Raw genomic sequence first — 21,018 nt, forward strand, 5'->3', positions numbered from 1 at the left:
CTGTTTCACGCTATGACAATATTAGTCAATTGTGCACCTAACAAAGGGTGACAAGTGCAAAAATACCACTTCAACTAAAAAACTTCTGAGGTTTTATTAAGGTGGCCAATTGTAAAATTGTAACAAAGAAAGATGTAAGCAACTCCCAATGCACAGATCAAGTTGGCAACTGGAAAATGGAAATTCAACATGTTCATATGGCAATGAGTGACCAAAGAGTCATGTACATTAAAGTAACAGGTGGAAGTTTACGGTGTCTATCAGTGGCCCATTGGTTTCCAGCATCAAGGAATATGGATCACAAGTGAAATCCTAGCTCCATTGACTCCAAGTACAAAAATCTCACATGTTCAAGAGGGCAAAGTTTTGACTCCGACTCTCTTCCCTTTGCACAGTCTGTTGGGTCTCACATTGTTTCCATGAGGGCAAGACCATGAAGAACACAAGATCATTTTTTTGATGAGTCAGGTGAGACAACACAGGGACTAGAGAACTTCAAAATATCTTCTATACAAAGTAGCATAGAGCATTTGAAAACACATTTCTCAGGCTGCACAGCACATTCTTACAAAGAAAACAAACACTTCATGAAGCGTTTGTCCTGTATCTGTAATAACCTCAACCATTTTCTGCTCTCTATACTAAAAAGAGCTGGACAGGGCAGCAAAATCAGTTGTGGTTCTCCACTCTGTGACAACTCAGTTTATGAGCTAAAGAAGTTGAACGCAGTGCTCTGCAGAATGACAGAACACTCATTTCAGGAAGATTCCTGATGCTGTCCTAGAACAATAACAAACATGAACTGCATCCACACTGCAAGGCACCTGCACTCTGTGCTATTGTCCCTTTATCACTCAGGACAGAGAATGTAACAGAGCATACTGGCTTTCAGCTGCAAGGCTGAGAAGAATATACCTTCTCTTACCTGCAGGGCCTAGCCCTGCTACAGGACAGACTCACAAGATGCAAACAATGCCCAGATAGATATCCATGGTTTAGGCACAGCTGAACTCAAATCACATCTTCCTCCTAGCACTGCAGACTGCACAGAAAGTGAACCTCTTGTGCTACGCCAGAATTAGGGTCCCTAGCTAGCCTTGAAGTAAAATCCCAGAGTCCAGTGCAGCTGAGCTGTCAGCCTCAGACGTTAATACTCCAAAGTCCTCACCTGGACATCAATCATGACATTCCCTCTTCAGCTTTTTTTTTTTCACAGCAGATTATTCAGATGTATCATTGTCCTTTGGGCATGATGGGACATTTACTTTAGTTTCTGAAAGAAACTTCTCTGGGAAAAAGATCATTTGAGAAAAGACAGACATCACTTTGGTACATATCTAAGCCTAAATAATAAAACTTTATACACACTTAGCCCTTCTTTCCCCAGTTCCAAGAATAACTCAACTTTTAAGCATGATTCAAAAAGCACAGGGAATTTTAGAATTGGTTTTACACTATCAATTTTTTTTTTAAGGCTGGACTGTGTTAGAAAGATATGACAGAACATTGAGAACTGTGAGAACATTGTCAGTTTTGGTCTCTGGTTTCATGAATACATCTGTTGGACAGACTCTTCCCAGTCTTTTAAGTATGAAGGGGAAAGAGCAACTATTTAAGCAACTATTCAGTGTAGCTAGTCAGTAGTACTCCATTTAATGTCATCAGCCACCACTGTTTTGTACCTACATCCAGATTTTCATAAATGAGGTTGATAAAGGAAATCAATCACTTTAGCAGTAAGTTAGTAAGATTCTCAACAGTGGTTAAGTATTGAGACAGAAAAACCAGCAAAGCCAAGTCTAAGCCAACATGTGCTGTAACCAGATAGCACAAAACCCTCAATCACATTCCTAGTGTTCTTGAATTTGTTTAAGGCAGCTGGATAGGTAACTCCCATGCCACATTCAGAAGCACAGAATTCAGCCACAAAAACATCTGGCGAGAAAGACCTCAGCAATGTCCATGTCTGAACTGCAGTACAAATATCAACCACCTGCATTTCACCAGTGGTCACAAGCACAATGCTACAGCTTCCCCTTCCTTTAATATCCGGGAAAATAGTCTGTGATCACATCTTATAGCAGGCTTATATGACTTCATGCCTCTAACTGTAGTTGTAGAGCAGAGTTACTTCAATCTAGGACTGAAGTTGTAGTATATTGTAAGTTATGTCAACATTCCTTTCTATGTAGGATGGTATAATTTTCACTTGCTACTTGAAGACAGATTGATGCTTCTTATGCCAAACAGAAAGGTACTCTCTTCCCAAACTTATTAAAGCCTGCCTACCATGAATGCGCTTCTACCTTTGGCTCCACAACACGGGAACAGCTTTCAATACCTTTATATATTCTTTAACACTTGAGCACTGAGTGTCAGCATATCAGGGTATTTAGTGCTGGCTGTTAGTAACACAGGACTACATTGCAGAAGAGCATCACAGCAAGGCTGAAACACCACTTCACTCTTTACAGTCAAGTCCCTGCTTCTCAGAAAGCACAAGATACCCCACACTCAAGGTCAAGAGTGACAAAACATTTGAAGTGCATTTTCACTTTTATTTCAAAACTTTAGACAAGTTACTTTAGTATATAAATTTGACTTTTTCCTCTTACAGAATATAAAGATAATTCCCTCATTACTTCAGTATAAAGTGTTTTACAAGCTTGAAGACAATTGAATAAGTGTTTCTCACACAAGGTATCAGAAATAAAGCATTCTTTCTACAGGAGTTCAGACAGGTGACTACCTCAGAAACAGCAGAGCAGTTTAGTCAAATACAAGTGAACACGTGACACTACAGCTGTGCAAGTTCAAGTAAGGCCAAGTCAGTAAACATTGTTAAGTCATTGCAAGGAAGAGTGGAAAGGTTTGTGAGGCATTGCATGGGGTGGATGGTCTCAAAGTATAATACTTTTAAATCAGGGATTGAGAGGGATTTAGCTAGAAGACAAGTGAGATCTTTAATGCTATAAAGCATATACAAAGACCAAGCAGTGTACTGATGTTAGTGGAGACTTTGTGCCTGTTCATCCTCAGCATGCTAAGACAAAACTACCACCTCTTAAAAACCAAGCATAAGAACCACTAATGTGTGCAGAACTCAAGTATGTCTTATTTTGGATGGTGTGTAGTTTTTGTCTATTACTTCATCTTGTAAGAACATGTGAAGACAGCGCTCGTTCTGTGCCAGTGGGTGGCCTGCAACCCTGGAGAGGAAAACACAAACGTTAGTGCTAACAAACCAAGTCTACTTGTAGTTAGACAGCAGAACAAGGTTTTATACCAATAACCTATGGTTCTTGCACTTAGGCAGAGATCCCACTTCCATTTCACTGCTGGCAACTGAAATGATACCTGTTAGCAAGATTTGTCATTCTTGCCCAGATAAGGTTAGTCCATAGAAACCCTGATCTACCTCAAACAATTTCAAAGCACGTTACATCATCATGTCACCTGCAATGGAAGGGACTATCAAAGTGCCCATCCTAGCATTAGCAAATCCAGAGTTAAACATGACAAGAAGATTTTTACAGGTCTTGATGCCTTTGATGCAGGACACCTTTCTAAAGGTTAACCCCTCAGTTCTCAGTCTAATTCCACAGTAGCTGGCCCAGGAGGAGTTAGAGACTTAGTCCAGCAGGGGGTGTGAAGGTCTTCTAAAGGCTCTGACATCGCTTAGAGGAACGGCTCCTGACTTATCACAGGCACTATTCCTAGCACAAACAAGCAGCACTGACACACGGCCAGAGGGTACTGGGCATTCTGGAAATTGCAGTTAATCAGTTATGGATATGAAAACTTAGAAGCAGCTTGGTTTTTGAGAAAAGTTACACTTAGTTTTGTCAATCAAGACAGGTTTCTTCTTTTAAGAGAGAAAGTCCTCCTTCATTCCTAGAACAGCTTATGTCAATCTTATGGCCTCCATATCTGTCAGAACATTTCTACTCTAAATGGAAGCTGTCCAGATGAACACATATAATACATAGTCGACTCCATCATTTCAGCATCAGTACTTCTAAGCACTTTTGTACATCTTCTCCAAATGTATCTATTAGCACTTATTTCACCAGATTCACTTGTCATTGAGGGTGTCCTTTAATAAGGAAGCCGAATCTTACTAATACTGAATAGCAGAGCTATTTGAAGTGCAGTCATACAACCTATCAATCTTGCTAGGTTCTAGTAAATGGGTAGCAGTCAAGTACTGGCACACAAGGAAGACAGTCTGGAATGACTGGCTTGAGTTTATTAACCCCCAGACTTTAGCTGTTGGCCATGAACTTCAAGAAAAACACATACAGAAGATGACAAGGCAGTAGCATATTCCTTCTTTGTTTCTGGAAGGATTGCAAATTGGTGGCCAAATTGCAAGATTGGTTTTGATCTCATTCAGCTCTTGGTTTCACATGAATACCTCATCCTATATTGGCTTTTCCTCGGTATTCTTCACTAAGGTGACCCTTATATCAAATCCATACAACAGCACTACAGCTGTTTTTTCAATAATTTTCTGGCAGACTAAAAATCAGCTTTAGGAAGACCTGAATGTTGCAACATAGCCACCCCTGTGAATGTCATTCTAAGTAGTACTGATGGTGGTGGCAGCAACATGGACCAAGAGGACTGACTCAAGTAAGCTGCACTGCTGTGATTTAGTCCCTCTAGATTTTATGTCTAGAGGGACAAAGCTTCTCAACATCCATCTTAACACTCCCAGGTATCAAGAGCTGCCATTGGCACTCCAGGATCTTTTTTTGGGAACCATGCTTTCTGTTATCTGAGGGATTTTTCCTCTAAGCAAGGATCAGCTTTGAGGATGCAGTAATGTGAATGCATTATGCAAATTACCTTCAGGTCTAAGTTCACTAGTACCCAGAGTACTTGGTAGAAGCTTTAAAGCTTTTATATGGTTCAAAACTTTAATTAGTAGTATCTGCCTGATGAGGTGTTCATGCCATTAGAATAAATTGATGAGGCTGAATACCTAAGAGTTGTGCCTGAAAAGCCTTGTTCCAGTTGTACTCAAGTCTGCCACTAGATCAATATCTACATTAACAGTCTGCTTTCATGTTTCAAAGATGGAAAGATTGACCAAGAAGTTTTACACTTCCAAAAGATCGATGTATTACTTGCTGTAGGACTGAACAAGTGATAGCAGCAAATTGGCCACTCTATTTCTGTCAGCTATACTGAGTTTTTCAGACATTCCAGTTAAAATGACTGTTTCATCATCAGCTGCCTCAGAACATAAACTGCCCTTTAACCCCACATATTGCTAAACTCAGCATACAAAAAGTCAGTTAAAACTCCATGCCTGAACTAACAATAATCGACAAGTAGATGCTCATAAGTTCTGGCTTAACTCTGATATCCTCTGTCCCTGTTAAAAAGCATTACAGCTGAACAAGATTAGAATTCTAGCAGAATTGACAATCTTTTAAAAGGTAGCAGTCCCAAAGCCAGTTGGTGGGAACAGCACTGGCTCTAGTGACCACAAGAGCTAGTTAACTGACAGTATTCTTTCTTACCCACTGTTTGAATCCACATTGTTAAAGACATCAAAGTAGCTCTCAGGTCAATAGCCCTTCAGAAGAAGAATCCTCAGACTTTGGATTTTGTCACTGCCTTTCAAAGAGTGAACAGGAATTACAGTAATAAAGTGCCTATTTCAAACTATATGTTTGTACCTCAGGTAGTGTTTTTCCATCTTCAAAGACTCTCATAATAATTAGAGAAAGTATGCATCATTACACAAACCAATACCTCACATCTGCAATCAGAGTAAACTGCTCTAAGTCCACAGTAAACTCCATTGTTCCTTCAGTGGAAGATACCTTTTCAGAAATGAAAAGGTAGAAGTATTTTAAATGCTATAATTTTGGTAGTAATTTGCATAAATTAACAACAATACTAACATTCACTTCAGCTGCTCAGCTAAGCATTAAAATATCCAAAATAAACACTGGATGAGAAGTGTAAGTATGTCCTACTGCCAGATTACGCAAAAGTTATTATTATGAACCTAGTGCAGCTACCATAGGTGGAGGATTAGCACCTTTCATTCACAGTTTTCCAGAGCAGAGTTCTCATTTTGTATCCAGATAACTAGACCAAATACTTACTTGTTTATGAACTGTTCAAGAGCTTGCTTTCTTTCCTCTATAAAGGAATCATCAAATATGCCATCATCTCCTCGGAACGGGAGCTGACGGAGAAGAGCTTTGCCTGGTAGAGGTGGTACCACAACCTGAAAAATTTAGAAGTAAATTTACTTAAATTTATACAACTCCTGTGCCACCTCTTCCTCCTAGAGGACCCAACTAAATCACATTCCTAGTGAAGCAGTGAAACACGACTAAAGAACAGTATCTGCCTGCAGAGATAAGATGAATTCATGTAGTAACACTGAGTCAACTCAAAACCATTGAACAGCCTCTAGCATCGTATAACTGAGGTTTCCTGAAAGACTGACAGCATTTTAGTTCTGGACATTTCCAATCACAGTATCTGCTCTATATGATATATACGCACTATAATGATAACATTTCAGCATCACTACTCTTTGTACGTTTATGACTACTTATATTTACCTTCCATTTTACCCACCTTGCTTTCTCTTTCTAGCTCATTTCTTAGCCATTCAAAGTCACTGTATCTTCTTCTGACTGTAGATTCTTTCAATTTGAAGATAGGTAGATTTGTCTGAAAAAAAGAACATAAGCTATCGATTAGACAAATTTGAAGTTTTGACAAGCAGAAGCAAGAAGTAAGCTGTTAAGCTACAAATTAGTTCCACTTGACGAACAGTAATACTGCAAACTCACAGAACACAGTAATACAAAGCTCTGTAAGCTCAATGAATAAGCTGTGCCTCAAACTGCTTAACTCTGGGCCTTGTTTATATGGCATCCTGCGCACTGGTATTTTACCACCCTAGCACCTAGCAGAATAGCAAATGTGCTGGTCACTTGAGATGTTCCTAAAGTTGCACAAGCATCTGCTATCCTTACTGTCTCAGGAACTAGATTACCAATGCAAATATGTACAGAATTGGAGCAGGGGAGGGAGAGGAGAAAGAAAAAAAATACACACAGGCTTCTTATTGCCTTCAAGGCCAACAAGGCTGAGACATTCAGTGAAACATTCAACACAACATTCAGCGCTGATGAGATTAGACTGTTTTGCTACAAAATTAAACCATGCAGAGGGTGATTTCCTGAACATGACTAGGAATCAGCACCCAACTCTAACACCCTTGAAAGAGACATCAAACATGAGCCAGGCTATAAGGCTGCACAAGAAGACAAGCATTCTGACATATGTCCTTCTAGTAGCTTTTGTGACAGTTTACATTATTTCTGTTCACTCTTGGGATGCAGTGTTATTCCATTGCTGTAATCCAACTTGCACTTGATTTTCAGATTAGACATTAAGATAGCACTCTCCTAATGACATCTGCACAATGGAAAACTCCAAGACCATGATCTGAAGCTTAAATGTCATAGGTATGTCAAGCTGTCTAAAGGGTTACAAAAATGTTTGTAGAAGTTATAACCTACTAAAAGCAAGGACAAGAGTCTTTAATTGCCATACATCACCAAGAATAACAGAATAAAGCTTATTGTTGTCAGACTGCATATTCATTAACTGTCTTATTTGAAGATACATGAAGACTCGAGGAATACGCTAGGAAGTTGACATTCACTTGAGACCACAGTTATCCCCACTTTTCCTGTTGGCAGAAGCACAGTAGTCATTCTCAGATGGCGTCTTACTCTTTGTTGGTTTATTTTTAAGTTGTAAAGCCATCTCACTGAGCTTCTGGATGCAGTTTGAGTGGATATCCCCATACAATATCATCTGTAGAATGTTACGCTTTAGCTGTTGAGTGATACTTTTGGCTGCTCAAAACAGGTTTAATTGCAGAGATATTTTCCTGCACTACACAGGTTGATGACCATGGGCCATTGTATTACTACCAACCAATAACGAGGTTTTGGCTGTCCCAGCTCAAATACTTGAGAAGTTAGTTGTGTACTTCCACATTATGCTATTAGTCTGCAATTTCCAAGTGATAAACTACAGAACAATATTTTGTTATGAAATCTTATCACTAGACGCTTAAAAGTATTCAAGTTCTCCTTCCCAGGTTAAACATTATTGTTTATATAACTACTAATAAAACTGCACTTAGATCAGAAGTCAGTTTTTAAATACATGCTTTTGTCTTGAGGATAAGAATACTCAAGAGTAAATAAAGCTAGGTATCCCAGAGTGAAAGCAATGCCCAGAAGTGAAGTATTAGATTCTTTTTCTGATTTCAGCTACTAGCTTTTTAACCAAGTTCATACTTCCCGATTACAACATCAAATCTTTCTCAGCTTCTTGGGTAGAAAGTCTTTTAAATATTTCAGACATAGACTCTCACCTGCAGAAAACATTCCATTATCTTCTCAAGTTACTTACAAAAAGGATTAGGACTGAATAAAAGTGGCTAAAACATAATGAGTTCCCAGGTCTTCAGGAACTCTTTCCATGCTTCAGGGCATAAAGTCTATGAAGTTTAATCTCTAAACAACCTATCAGGCTTACAGGTACAATGTGGAGATAGAAGTGCCAATTGAGCTCATTTTACTTTCTGCATTCCCTTTTGAACTTTTGACATACTGGCAAGCTTACCAGACAAGAGGATAGTTAGAGTTCCTGTCTGTCCTTCAAGCTGAAAAATCTCTAATTTTGTCACAAGCACTGGAGATGTTAAAACTGAAGAGTATGCTAGAAAGCTCCCCTTAATTTAAGTGGCTTACAAGTCACAACTTGACAGCTACATGCTAGAGAAAAGTGCATGTCCCCTGTCCTTTGGTCTGGATTCGAATCGGAGCTTTCCAAGCTTAATTTCTAAACCTCATGTTTCTTAAAACCCAGAAACTGCAGCAAGTTTCCTTCCTCTAGAAATTAGTATTGGTAAAGCAGTGTTCTTCAGACATGCAGCTGTTAGAAAGGATCTATTTTCAACAAGCAACTTGAGAGTCCTATTTTATACTGCTTAACCTATTAGCATCTTAAAGTATCTATTTTTAACTTGGGATATAGTCACATCTGAAGTTACAGCATCTGCCTCTCATTACTACTCTGAGTAGACCACTTTTTCCTTCAGTAGCAAGGGTTTCTGCATGTCCTACTGCTTCCATCTACCACAGATAGATGGCTTTTATTAAGCAAGCCAGACAGCTGCTGAGGTACATACTATCATTGGGCAAGAATTTGGTAGGAGATAATCCTAAGGTGTCAATAGAAACTTACAATTTCTATCCAAGTGTTACTTCAAGACCATATAAAGTATCAAAAAAGTTTCTCAGACTTAAAGTTTATGCTCAAAATTTATCCTTGTGTTCTAGTTTCAGCTGGAATAAAGTTAATTTTCTTCTTAGCAGCTGGTACAGTACCATGTTTTGGTTTTAGGATGAGAATAATTTTTACAACACTGGCGTTTTAGTTATTGCTGAGCAGTGCTTACACTAAGTCAAGGACTTTTGAGCTTTGGATACTGCCCTGCCAGCATAAATTGGGAGTGCACAAGAAGCTTTGAGGGAACACAATCAGGACAACTGACCCTAGACGAACTTGTGACATCATGCCCAGTATATAAACTCAAGGTGGCTAGTTGGGGAACGCCATAGCTCAGGTATTGGCTTGGCAGTCAGCAGATGGTAAGCAATTATATCACACATCAATTGTTTTGTATAATCAAATTATTATTTTCCCTTTTCTGTCTTATTTAACTGCCTTTGTCTCAACCCACAAGTTTCACTTTTTCTTGCTTCTCTCCCTCATCTCACTGAGCAAGTGAAGCAGGTGGGCTGCTGTATGGTACATAATTGCTGGCTGGGTTAAACCACAACACCTTGATTAGTCAGAGGTGCCAGCAGCTATTCTGAACACTGCTAGTGTTTTGTTTGCCTGCTAGAACAGAGACAAGAACAAAGCATGAACCTTGAAGTCAGGCTAGTTTCATTTCTACAAACATTTCTCCCCATGCTCATTCAGCATTACAGCGTTGGCTTTCTGGCCTGCTGCTCTGCAAAGTCTACTGTCATGAAACTCATGATCCAGTTTGGCACAGCCCCTGGAGCACAGCTCACTCCCCAAATAAATTCAATATAATTACCGTAGCAATTGTTTCTTCTACTGTGTAATAATTAGTCTCATTTTTATCACAAACATTTTTAACAACTTCCTAGACCAAAACAATGCCTCTTAGCAGTTTGAATTCAAGTCTTCAACCTGAAAGGATTATGCATTACTTAAGACATTAGACAACCAGAACTCTGAATTGCAGATAAAGCATTATTCCAGAAGGACTAATAAAACAGCTCTGCAGAAGTCCCACACAGCTGAAAATCTTAAGCATAGAAAGATGCTACGATAAGACAGATTCTGTCTAGCACTGTTTCTGCATCAGACTACACATGGACATCCATTAGACTTTCTCTAACTGATAGTCAAAATAATAGTCTATATTCTGCTGGGCATGTTAATGGCCAAGCCAGTACATTGGAATAAACATTGTTAGAACCAGCACCAAGTTAAATAGCAGATGACAAAACTCAGACCCTAAGTCACTCCTGCTTTCCTCCACTCAGAAGCCAAATGAGCTTCTACAGTCACTTGATGGTTCAACAAACTGGCAATGGGAAGCAGTGGGTGCCTGCTAACTGATTTCAGTGCAAAAGCTACACTAACAGTAACCATACTTCTTTATCCATACTGATGCTATAACATATTCAAACTACAAGCCCAACTCAAAGATCAGGAGGTTTCCACTCGGAAGCAAACAGCATTTCTAAGACAGTAGCTTGCATAACCAGCTAACAGTCTTCTAGCTCTTACTGCAATCAATCCCTGAGCTTTGCCCAGACCGAAGTCCAAAGATTGTTTGTGTATACAAGTGAGGCAGAATGCAAGTAGTTTGAGTACTAGTCCATAGTGTCCACTCAGCTTCAGATACACAGCTCTTCAATGCAGCTGCTCTGGTATGTAAGTTAGCTTAAATGCAGGAATAACCAGAGTACTTGATTTTTAAAACATTAGTTTGTAATTCCAAGTAATTTTAAGTGTTCTGTTATCCAGAGTGGACTAATTTATCCAGTGAGTGGAAAAAGCCTTGCAAATAGCCAGATTTGCTCCCACAGATTTGTTTCCAGACAAATTGAATGCAAAGAGCATTTGAGTTCCTTCCAAGAGCATGCTGACTCTCCACAAGATTGACTCTGAATCCCACTGCAGCCTCATCCATGCCCACATCTGCAGAACCTTCCTCCACAGCTGCAGTTGTTCAGTAGAGTTCGGGGTAAACTTGATTCTTTCCTCATCTGTCAATGCAACAGCAGCACTGCACTGCCCACATTTCCCACTCCTAACAGACAGAGAAGAAAGCTGCACTGTTGCCATAGTACCTACTTCAATATCTTTTCAAATAGGTTATGGTAGCCTTGATACAACTCTATTTCAATTAAAATAAAGTGAAATAAAGCACTCTGATAGAAGTTTGTGGTCTTGGCTCTCAGAAGTTAAATGCCAGCTTCTTGCTATCTCTTCATAGAAGCTGTAATCTGTCTCAAGAGACTACATCTTTTGGCTACATTTAGAGTCAGCCAATGAGAGCTCTGGGGTATAACAGTATGTAGCACTCAGGGTGGATAACAAAGTATTACAGTTTCATTAACCTGAGAGCCTGCTGTCCTTTAGCACAAGGAACTGGCTCCAGCAGCCCATTGTTACCACAGAAATCTTGCCAGTGGTTTGTTTCCGTCCCAATTTGACATAAGCAGCTACCTCCCCATTTCCTACAATTATAAAAAGCAAGAAAGAAGGCAATCATGCTCTAAGGTTCAGTTACTGAGAGTTTAGATTTTTGCTGTGTACTTGACTGCAGGAAAACCTCTCTCCCCACTGCAAAAGGTCAGATAAGAGCTTGGGTTTTTTTTAAGGTTTCAGTCCTTTTGATCTAAGAGTTCCACCTTCCCTTTCATCCGCTTGGTGTCCAGGTCTACTGAAGGTACCTACATGCAAAAAACCTAAAGTTAACAGAACACTGAAAAAAATCTGACTACATGTATACACTCAGGTTTTTAGAAATACTGATTAATTATACCAGGAACTGTGGAACTTCCCATATCACAGTACTGAGACATGGAGCTCAAATGTTTTCCATCTTAAAGACTAAGGCAGTGAAATCCCAATGAGAAAACAATGACAAAGACTACAAGTCTATAGATAAGAGTTAACCTTTGTCAAGTCTAATGCCTTCAGTCCAGAGATGCTCTATGAAAATCAGCACAGACGTGTCTGGGTTTTTGCCAAGCAGCACCTATCAGTACCATATCAAGTTCATCAACATCATGAACAGATGAATTATCATATGCCATGACCAAAAGGATCAAAGTCTAGAAAAACAGATTGTGTACTGGTTCCTTATTCTTCAGGTTACATGCTCAGGAACCAAAGATAAAAACAGGATCCCACTTTAAAAAGGACACATTCAGGTAAAGGCTTTTACAACACCTAGAGAGAATCAGTAACTCTAGATAATTATTTCAAGGTTAGCAACCCAAAGTCTCCAAAGTCTCAAATTCTTAAGTAGCCATCTAATAAATACAGAAAGGCTTATAGCACCCATTCACTAATTTGTAGCATATCTTATCACTTAGGAGGTGCTGTGACTTATTTATGCTCATAGAAATAGTCCCTGAAGCTTTATTTCCAGGTATAGAGGTGGCTTTAAATCATTTAAGAAACAGCTTCATCTTCTTCTGGATTTTACACTAAAGCTGTACACACCAGCTTAGAGTTACAATTTTCAGAATGGCTTCATAGCCAAACTATACTGCCATATGCCCCAGAAGATCCTCCTATGTCTGGGTTCTCAAGAAATAGCCACAGAAGGGGTCTGTTCACGGATCTGTCTTCAGATGGTAAAATGTTGGGTTTTCCACCTTGACTAGAAAGTTAGGTCTTCTCCATGCTTCTCACATGAAAAAAAAAAAAGTAGCAACAGCAACTGCAGACCCTTCACTTAGTGCTATAGCTTCACAGGGCATTCAGATTATGAACTTACGAAAACAGCTTCTAGCAGTGCAACTGATATTGCATTACCAAGTGAAAAAACTAAAGAAAAATATTTCCCTTACAGTTAGAAGCTCATAAATTTACACTGCATTATTTATTTCCCTGAAAAACAGTAAAGACATGACTGCTCTGAAGTTCAAGCTGACACTTTTTTGGCAAGCCATCTAAAAAGTAAATATGTATCAAGATATTCTGGCACCACATATCTACCTGGATCACAGCCATCTGTCCAACAAAGATTAGTCATTGTTCTGTTGATTTGGTCTGTTCAGCACCATAGTAGAGTGCACTCTTAATATATGACAATCAAAGCCCACATTGTATGCACAGCAATAGAGACCAAGTCACTGGTTAAACTAATACACTAATAGGAAACACTATTCAGAGACTTAGATTTTATTTACACACTAACATACATCAACATCAGTACCTTTGGACGAGGTTCTTGAACCTAGTTCAATCAAATCCTCTACAGAAAAATCAGTTGCTCTGAGCAAATACACACAGTAGACTTGTAAATCTACCCTCCTTGCTCCAGACGTTTCTTTTATCCAAGCTATTCCACTTATGTCTCCCAAGTCAGTGTTCTGGGAAGTTCTTGGCCTTCCAGCTATCCTCTTCTGAATTATTACTCAACAGAACAGTTAATATTTATAACAGTGCAGTACCCGGGCTGTAAAACAGAAACGAAGTCACCTGAATCAGTGCATTTTTATTCTTCAAAAAGGAGTTTAAAAATACCTAACTGGTGGCGGTGTCTAGAATAGGGTACTAAAAAGAGTAATTAACTACAGTTAGAGCAGATTTGCAACATGATGCAAGATCTGCAGTGGTAGAGAAATAGAGAATTAGTGCTGATTATGCATCCCTAAACATATCCACACTGACTCAGTGTTTAGTCATTACTCTACCACAAGCTTCACTGACTACAAAACTGAACAATGCTGAAGTCAACTGCATGTACCAGCAGATTAGATTCTTCTCATGGTGGGAGAAAAGAGTCTGCAAGTCCAAACCTTGCCAAATGTATGAAGGACAAGAAACTTGGTATCATTCAAGGATAGAATATTTCAAAGACATTCACCAGATCAAGAGCACTACTTCACAAAAACATGGCATAAGACAAGTGCTTTCTGAACAAGTTAAACTTTCAGTTCATTTACCATTTTACTCTGACTCAATCTGATCGCCAAAGTCAGACTCAAATCAGTCAGACTACTACAAATATGCTGAAATGTAAACATTGTATCCAAGCTAGGTCTTGAAAAAATGGTTAATATGAGAACAGATTTTCAAAGCTCAAGATCAGCAGTACTTGGCCATACTTCCCCAATCCTTTGAGACCAATACTATTCTTAACACTGCAGGCACTTCACAGCCTGTGTGTTCATTTCCTTCCCGACAGTGAGCCTACTAGTCAAGTACCTCTGCGAGTCTACAGAAATCTTTCTGCAGAAGATATGGAAAAGGTGACTGCTACCTTAAAGAGCATTGTTGTTACCCAAGTGAGGTATTTCACAACATCTGGAAGCACAGCAGCAAGGCTACTGCTTTCTACACCTCAAGACAAGCCACTGAGCTATAGAACTTCAAGTAGCTTAAGTGTGCCTTAGTGCAGAGTTTAATCACACTCAGAGGAAACAGGTCATTCAGCATTAAACACCACAATTAACAAGACAAAGCCTTTTTGTTAAACGTTGGTTTTGACTAAAAAGAATTAACTACTTGGACTAGTAGCTCCTGTCACAGGTATTTTATTTTAGTTTTGTCATTTTGAATATTAATGATCTCTCTGCAAGTTCTCACTAACTATAAAAAGATAATTTAACCTTTCCTTCTAGGTGACAAACCCAACTACAATATGTGGCACAGAAAACTACAATATGTGGCACAGAAAACTACAATATGTGGCACAGAAAACTACAATATGTGGCACAGAAAACTACAATATGTGGCACAGAAGTCACTTCTACAGAAACAGTAACAGATGAAATTGTCTCAATAAAGGGTTATATTCCCAAATGTAGCAAGTTCCTGGACATTTCTACACTTTGGGTAGAAACTCAATGTGCTTATCTCCCATGGCAGTGCTTTTACAGTGGGTGTATGGCTCTGAAGCATGTCACCAGTTGCTGGGACTGGAGTTAGCTTGTAAAGCTTAAGTCTTTTCTCCTTAAAGGATTTTGCAACTGAAGCAGTTGCATAGAATCTGCTTAAGCAAAGATGTTCCTGTTGACCTACTTATCAGAAAAACTGTCTCAATTGCAGTAGAAGTCAAATGATACCTAGAACTGGATTGAGGACTGCAGATTACTATAGGATAATGTGACAACTTCTTTTGTTTTACATTCATTTCCTGGAATTCAGAGATGACTGGCTTACAGCCCATAAACAGTAACAGGTATTCACATGCCCTTGTTGAAAACTGTTGATGTGCATATGTCCACACTGAAAGCATATTACAAGTAGAAGGGAACTACCTTGCCTCTGGTGCTGGTTCCTGAGCAAACAGCTAGTAAAGACTCATGAGAAACACCATAAGGCATGCAAGGGTATTTACAATGGGAACTTCACTGTTGGTTTACACTCTCCTCAAGAGGTAAGGAAAGGGAAGTAGTTTGTTGAATTACTTCAGTAGGCTGTCTAGTGGACTATGTTAGTTTTAATCACTGCACAATTACCATACTGTGATCATCTAGATACCTTTAGATGAGAAAACTACTTTATCAAGTCTTATTTTGCTAGAAAAAACACTCGGAGCCTTATACCTTACCTTATCTTTCTCCCTTGTGACTAATCCTAAGCCTTGACACAAAGGATACCTTAGAATCATGCTGATGAAAAGCAAATTCTCAAGTGCCCTGTCAAGAACATAACCCACTCCAATTTGCTATTTTAGCACTGCTGGATAGCATTTTCTATCTTTTACCCTTACTGAAAAAAGACATTTGACTTCCATTGCCAAGCTGCACTGTAGTGTCGTATTGCCACATTGTATGTCTTACAGTAGTTGCTACACCTTGCCCAGTTTAGCAAGAACAGAATGTTATTTAATGCAAGTTCAGGCTCAGAAAGTCAACACTTTGGCCAAGTGACCACCTGTGAAGTAAGCTGCCCCATAGGAAATGCTGTTTAGATTCTATCTGCAGCAATCAGAGAGCTTAACTGCTTGTGAAAGTACCATACATTTACCACAACATATAGCCATCCTGCACAGAGATACACACTATGAAAAACTCTCCCAAGTATGGAAATACAATTTACTTGCTTATCCAGTAGTATACTCTTGGGCAGTCTACCCAAAACTTTTGAGTTCCCTATTAGGCTTTTCAGCTCCCACCAGAAGTTGAAGAGTACAGCAATACAAAACTGAAGCATGAGGTTGTTCTTCTTGTTGTTTTCCAAGCAACAGATATACTTCAGCTGCAGAGTCGGTAGAAAGTATACCAACAAAACCTTTAGGGGAACTCTGCAGTATTTCACACAAGTAGTTTTTGCAAGACATTAGCTAACAGATATCAGCTCAATAGTCTGCTCACAAGCTCAGTCTCCCAAAAATAAGTTACTGCTTTGTCTGAATCCCAAAGCTTTAAAGACAGAACTACCCTTGGACTGAGTTTGGACATTTGTATCATTGTCACAGTGTTTAAAACCTTTAATGCAAACATGAATCTCAGTGTCCTCTCTGACAGCACTTCTGGCTCAGTGTTATCTTCAGCCATAAGATGAAGCCTTTACCAGAGCTTGGCTGCAGTTACACCATCTATTTCTGTACCACTTAATATTTTGATGTTGGTATTAACAGAAGATACAGCTTTCCTGATACAATACAGGTAACTCACTCCATCTTCTCAGGTTTGTTCTGCTTGCCACTGCTAGCACTGCTGGGGCAAATTGGAAATGTCAGCTGCTACTTTCTGTGACCACAAGCACTTGTCAAACCACAGAGGCTAGCTGGTGGCTGTTGTCTGTCACACTCCAACAAGCAGTTTATCGTACAAGGCCTACCTTTCAGAAATACAATGCTACAACAATTCGAGTTTGAACTCTTCTCCCATGCTTAAACTTGCATATTAGCAATATGGTCTATGTTCTGCTGAGAAGCAGTTGACTGATACAAGCTTAGACAGCGAACATAATTCTGCATGACTTGTATTACCTGCTCTGTAGCCTTACAGCATACATAAAACTCAATTTTACCATTCATGATAGCTCTAAAAAAATATACAACATGGATGCTCTATGCACAGTCACACACAATTGGAAAGGGATTGATCATGAATGGTAAGAGATAGTCCTGTATACAGGCATGCACAGATGCAAGTAAGGAGGGTGGAGGAAGCAATATTTATATAGCAGTCAAACTGGAAGGAAGAACAGAGGAAAGTCACAGTACTATCATAGTGTATGTTCATTCAAGATACTTCCAGGTCTTACAACAGGAATACTCAATTTTCTACCCTAAAATAACACAGGGTACAAGAGTAATCTGTCTCAAATCCCATTTTTCTGTTTTCCTTTCTGCTGAAGAACTTCAGTTGGGGATTCTAAAAAAATTTTGTTTTTTTTTAATCCCAGCAAACTTGGGTCCCATTCCCAAGGTCATATCATTGCTAGGCCCTTTTTGTATCATCTTCCCTGGATTCAGCAATTTCAAACGCTCACTCACAAAAAAAAAAAAAGAAATCATCAGGAACTTAAGGCACAAATACTTGTCAGTAAGGCAGAAGTACATTTTTCTGCTAAATGGACAGGTAGGATTCTGTTAAGGGTACTGTAATGCAACACAAGCTGGTAAGTTCTAGTTTGTCCTCACATAGAGGCCAAACACAGGCTACAACTGTATTCTGCCTGCCTTACCGACAAATCTTGAAACATGAGAATAGCCCCTGGACATGGCAGTTCAGGAGCTTCAGAATTTAAGAAGTATTCTGCCTAGTAGCTTTAGATCTCAGTTGACTGCACTTTTAAAATTAAATTTACACTGAAAAAACTTAGGCCTTTAATAGTGGAAAAACCAGAGGGTTTTAGTCTTCTCTGAAGAATTTTAGCAGCCAAGGCAACAGCCCTCAGCTGAAGCCTTCTGTGCCATGAGGGTAAATGCATCCCATGAAGTTCAGTGAAAGAAGAACTCATGTTGAAGAGAATGGTTGCAGGGGCTAAATGAGGCTTCATCCTTCTCCATTACTGCCTACCAGCCAAAGACAAGGATCATGCTGTAGATACTGCATTTTTCTGTCCACTCCTCCAGGCCCTGTTTATGAAACTACAAAGGCTGGGGAAAATCATAATGACTTCACATAGCTTCTCAGGCTCAAGACTACTAGCCTTTGGGGGAAGTCAGTGAGAACAGCCCTTCCAGCTAGGAAGGAGCCTAGTACTACTAATAAAATAGTATTTGAGAATACATGTTGAGAAACTGCCCTATTTGTTAGGAATTCCATTTATATTTCAGGTACAAAAGGAAACAGGAAGCCTCCCCCCCCCCATACATACCTTATAATTTCAGTCTAACACATGTGCCCACTAGACTTATTTACACATTCTCTACAAGTTTTTGAGCCTGCTGGAATACTGAACTTGACCTCCTTCTCAGAGCAGATCCACCTGTATTACTACATTTCAGACAGTGCAGAGTTTGCTCTCTTCTATTTACTTAAGGAGACACACACAGTTGCTCACAACACAACAGTATTTCAGTCTAGTGGCAGTTGCACCCAGCAGTGCCGAAAGTGCCTTTGTCCTTGGGTTATCTTAACCGGGACGTGTTGTCTTAGCGACCACTGGACCGCCACGGTTATCATCTGCGGCCCTTTGCAGGAGCCGGGGCCTGCTCTCACGCCGAGGATGAAGCCCACGGCTGGTCAGTCGCCAACCTTCCCAGCGGCACTCACCGCACTAACTGTCAAATGGGTGCTGAAGGACACAACGGTGGCTTTCAGCCACCGCCACCTGGGCCGGGGCAGTGGGACACCCCTCGCATTTACGTAAGAACCGGCCGGACACACAGACTCCCCATTCCCTTCCTCTCGCCAAGGGCGATCGGGAGCGCGGCCGGCTCCAGCGCCCGCCGCCAGGCCGGGCCGGGCCAAGGCCAGGCCAGGCCGTCCTCTCACCTTGACGCGGATCTCGTAAGTGGTGAAACGGCCGCGGCCCACCCCCACCGTCTGAGGGTTGCCCACGTCGATCTCCAGGAAGTTGCTGGGCGGCCCGTAGGCGTCGTTCAGGTTCTGAGGCTTACTGATCAACCGCCGAGTGTCCGCAATCGTCTCGGCCATGGCGGAGCGCACGCCTTCCCCCGGGGAGCGCGGCAGGATTAAGCGAAGGAGCGAGCACCAAGCGCCGCCACCCCGCGCCGCCCGCCCTCTTATCGCCCCTCGGCCAGCTGACTGCCCAGCAACGCGCACCCACGCCGCCGCCGACAGCGGATGCGCCCGCCGCCCGCGCGCAAGGCGCCTTGGCCTCTGTAGTTCTCAGGGGCCGCTCCCTTCGCAACGCCCGGCGCGGCCTCCCGCCTCCCAAACTACAGATCCCGATGTGCGCGGGAGGCGCGGAGCGGCCGCTGTGAGGGCTGGTTTCTGGGGCCCGACAAACGGGCGGCGCGAAAGGCTGGGTGCGGGCTGTTGGGTTCGGCCCCCGCTCCAGCCGGCGGGTGAAAGGTTAGGCGGGGGCTGTGGGGCTCGGCCCCAGCTCCAGCCGGCGGTGCGGCGGGTTCCCGATCTTCCGCAGGTCTTCCTCCTGCTCAGAGTTCACAATGAGCCCCCTTCTCTCGTCCAGGGAAGGTGCTCCTGTGCGAGGTCGTGTCTAGACCGTTGTGCGGTGTGGTGCGGGCAGCTCCGAGAGGCCGCGCCGTGAGGCGACCCCGGGCGGCAAGGCCGAGGCGGAGGCCTCTATTGATGCGGTGGCACAGATCAGAAACAGAGCAGCGATGCGCAGCAGAAGTCTAACCGATTAAAAAACCCCCAAACACCGAAGGTTTTAACACCAGACGACAATAGTAGTACGTAACTCCTGGCAGAGACTTTTCACTTGCAGCCCATAAAGAGAGCAGAATGGAAAGACCACTTCATTACATCTGGGGAATCCCAGGTAGGTCAGGTTGCTATATTAGCCAGAATCATAATGTAGGTCTCAGTGTAAGAGAATACTACTATTTTTGCAATGGCATTGTCAGCAGACGTGAACAAATTTGTATGTACCAAGAAAAGGGAAAAAGGCAATGCCATAATCAAGGCATGAAACGGTAAGAGAATGAAAAGACTGGACAAGAAGTGCTGAATAGCAAGGTGTTGGGCAAAAGGAATCAGCCAGGTACAAATGTAGGCTGGAGATGCCTACCAAAAGGTCTGCATCAAAAACAAAGTAGGTATTGACCCAGCTTACCCACCATTGCATCGTGGCAATGTTTTCTGTAGTACCCTTAAAGCTTTTTAAAAATAGCAAGTTCTTGGGGAAGAAAGACAGAAAGAAACACAAATGAAAAGGAGTAGAGAGGCTGATGGGATTGTTCTCTCCTAAGACATTCAGATCTTTGGTTCTTCTGTACCTTACTCAAGTAGATGGTGTCCTACAATAAAAGAAATATTGCTAAAAGAAGTGGAATGCTTGCCTTTTTGGTGCATCTCAGACACCAGTGAATAGAAATTAGATTAACCCATGGCTAATATTCCTAAATGACAGTTTCATCTTGGAGGTCTTCCAGTGATTTTTTTTTTTTGTGAATCTCTAATAACAGTACTCCTCCCATGATTAAAACATAAATAATTTTCATTTTTTATGAAAGTGTTCTGGTGACACTACATTCTAAGCCTACACAACATTCTATGCAGGTAGAATGAGACTGTAGAAAAAATAGTTTGGGTGGGTGGTTTTTTTTATAGGTCATAT

At 41.0% G+C, this 21,018-nt stretch overlaps 1 protein-coding gene across 2 annotated transcripts; it reads right to left on the minus strand.

Annotated features, from left to right (window-relative positions):
• Nucleotides 1-2,537: 2,537 nt before the first annotated feature.
• Nucleotides 2,538-19,743, minus strand: SNX3 (sorting nexin 3). 2 transcript variants are annotated; one of them, XM_061990404.1, is made up of 4 exons: nucleotides 19,248-19,606; nucleotides 6,610-6,705; nucleotides 6,126-6,250; nucleotides 2,538-3,209 (listed from the first exon to the last, which is right to left on the minus strand). In XM_061990404.1, exons 1-4 carry the CDS (start codon nucleotides 19,407-19,409, stop codon nucleotides 3,104-3,106), a joined length of 489 nt encoding a protein of 162 aa, XP_061846388.1. In that variant the 5' UTR covers nucleotides 19,410-19,606; the 3' UTR covers nucleotides 2,538-3,103. The 2 variants fall into 2 exon arrangements, with proteins under 2 accessions (XP_061846388.1, XP_061846389.1); XM_061990405.1 differs by lacking the exon at nucleotides 6,126-6,250 and having other exon boundaries at nucleotides 19,248-19,743.
• Between the last annotated feature and the right edge of the window lie 1,275 nt (nucleotides 19,744-21,018).

This window comes from Colius striatus, chromosome 2, assembly GCF_028858725.1.
Source record: "Colius striatus isolate bColStr4 chromosome 2, bColStr4.1.hap1, whole genome shotgun sequence".
NCBI lineage: Eukaryota > Metazoa > Chordata > Aves > Coliiformes > Coliidae > Colius > Colius striatus.

Coding starts and splice junctions, on each gene's coding strand:
- SNX3 (XM_061990404.1), bottom strand. CDS start 19,409: ATGGCCGAGACGATTGCGGACACTCGGCGGTTGATCAGTAAGCCTCAG. Junction 6,251..6,609: donor AGCTAGAAAGAGAAAGCAAG/GTGGGTAAAATG, acceptor TAAATTTTTCAG/GTTGTGGTACCACCTCTACC. Junction 3,210..6,125: donor CTTGAACAGTTCATAAACAA/GTAAGTATTTGG, acceptor TTTCCTCTCCAG/GGTTGCAGGCCACCCACTGG.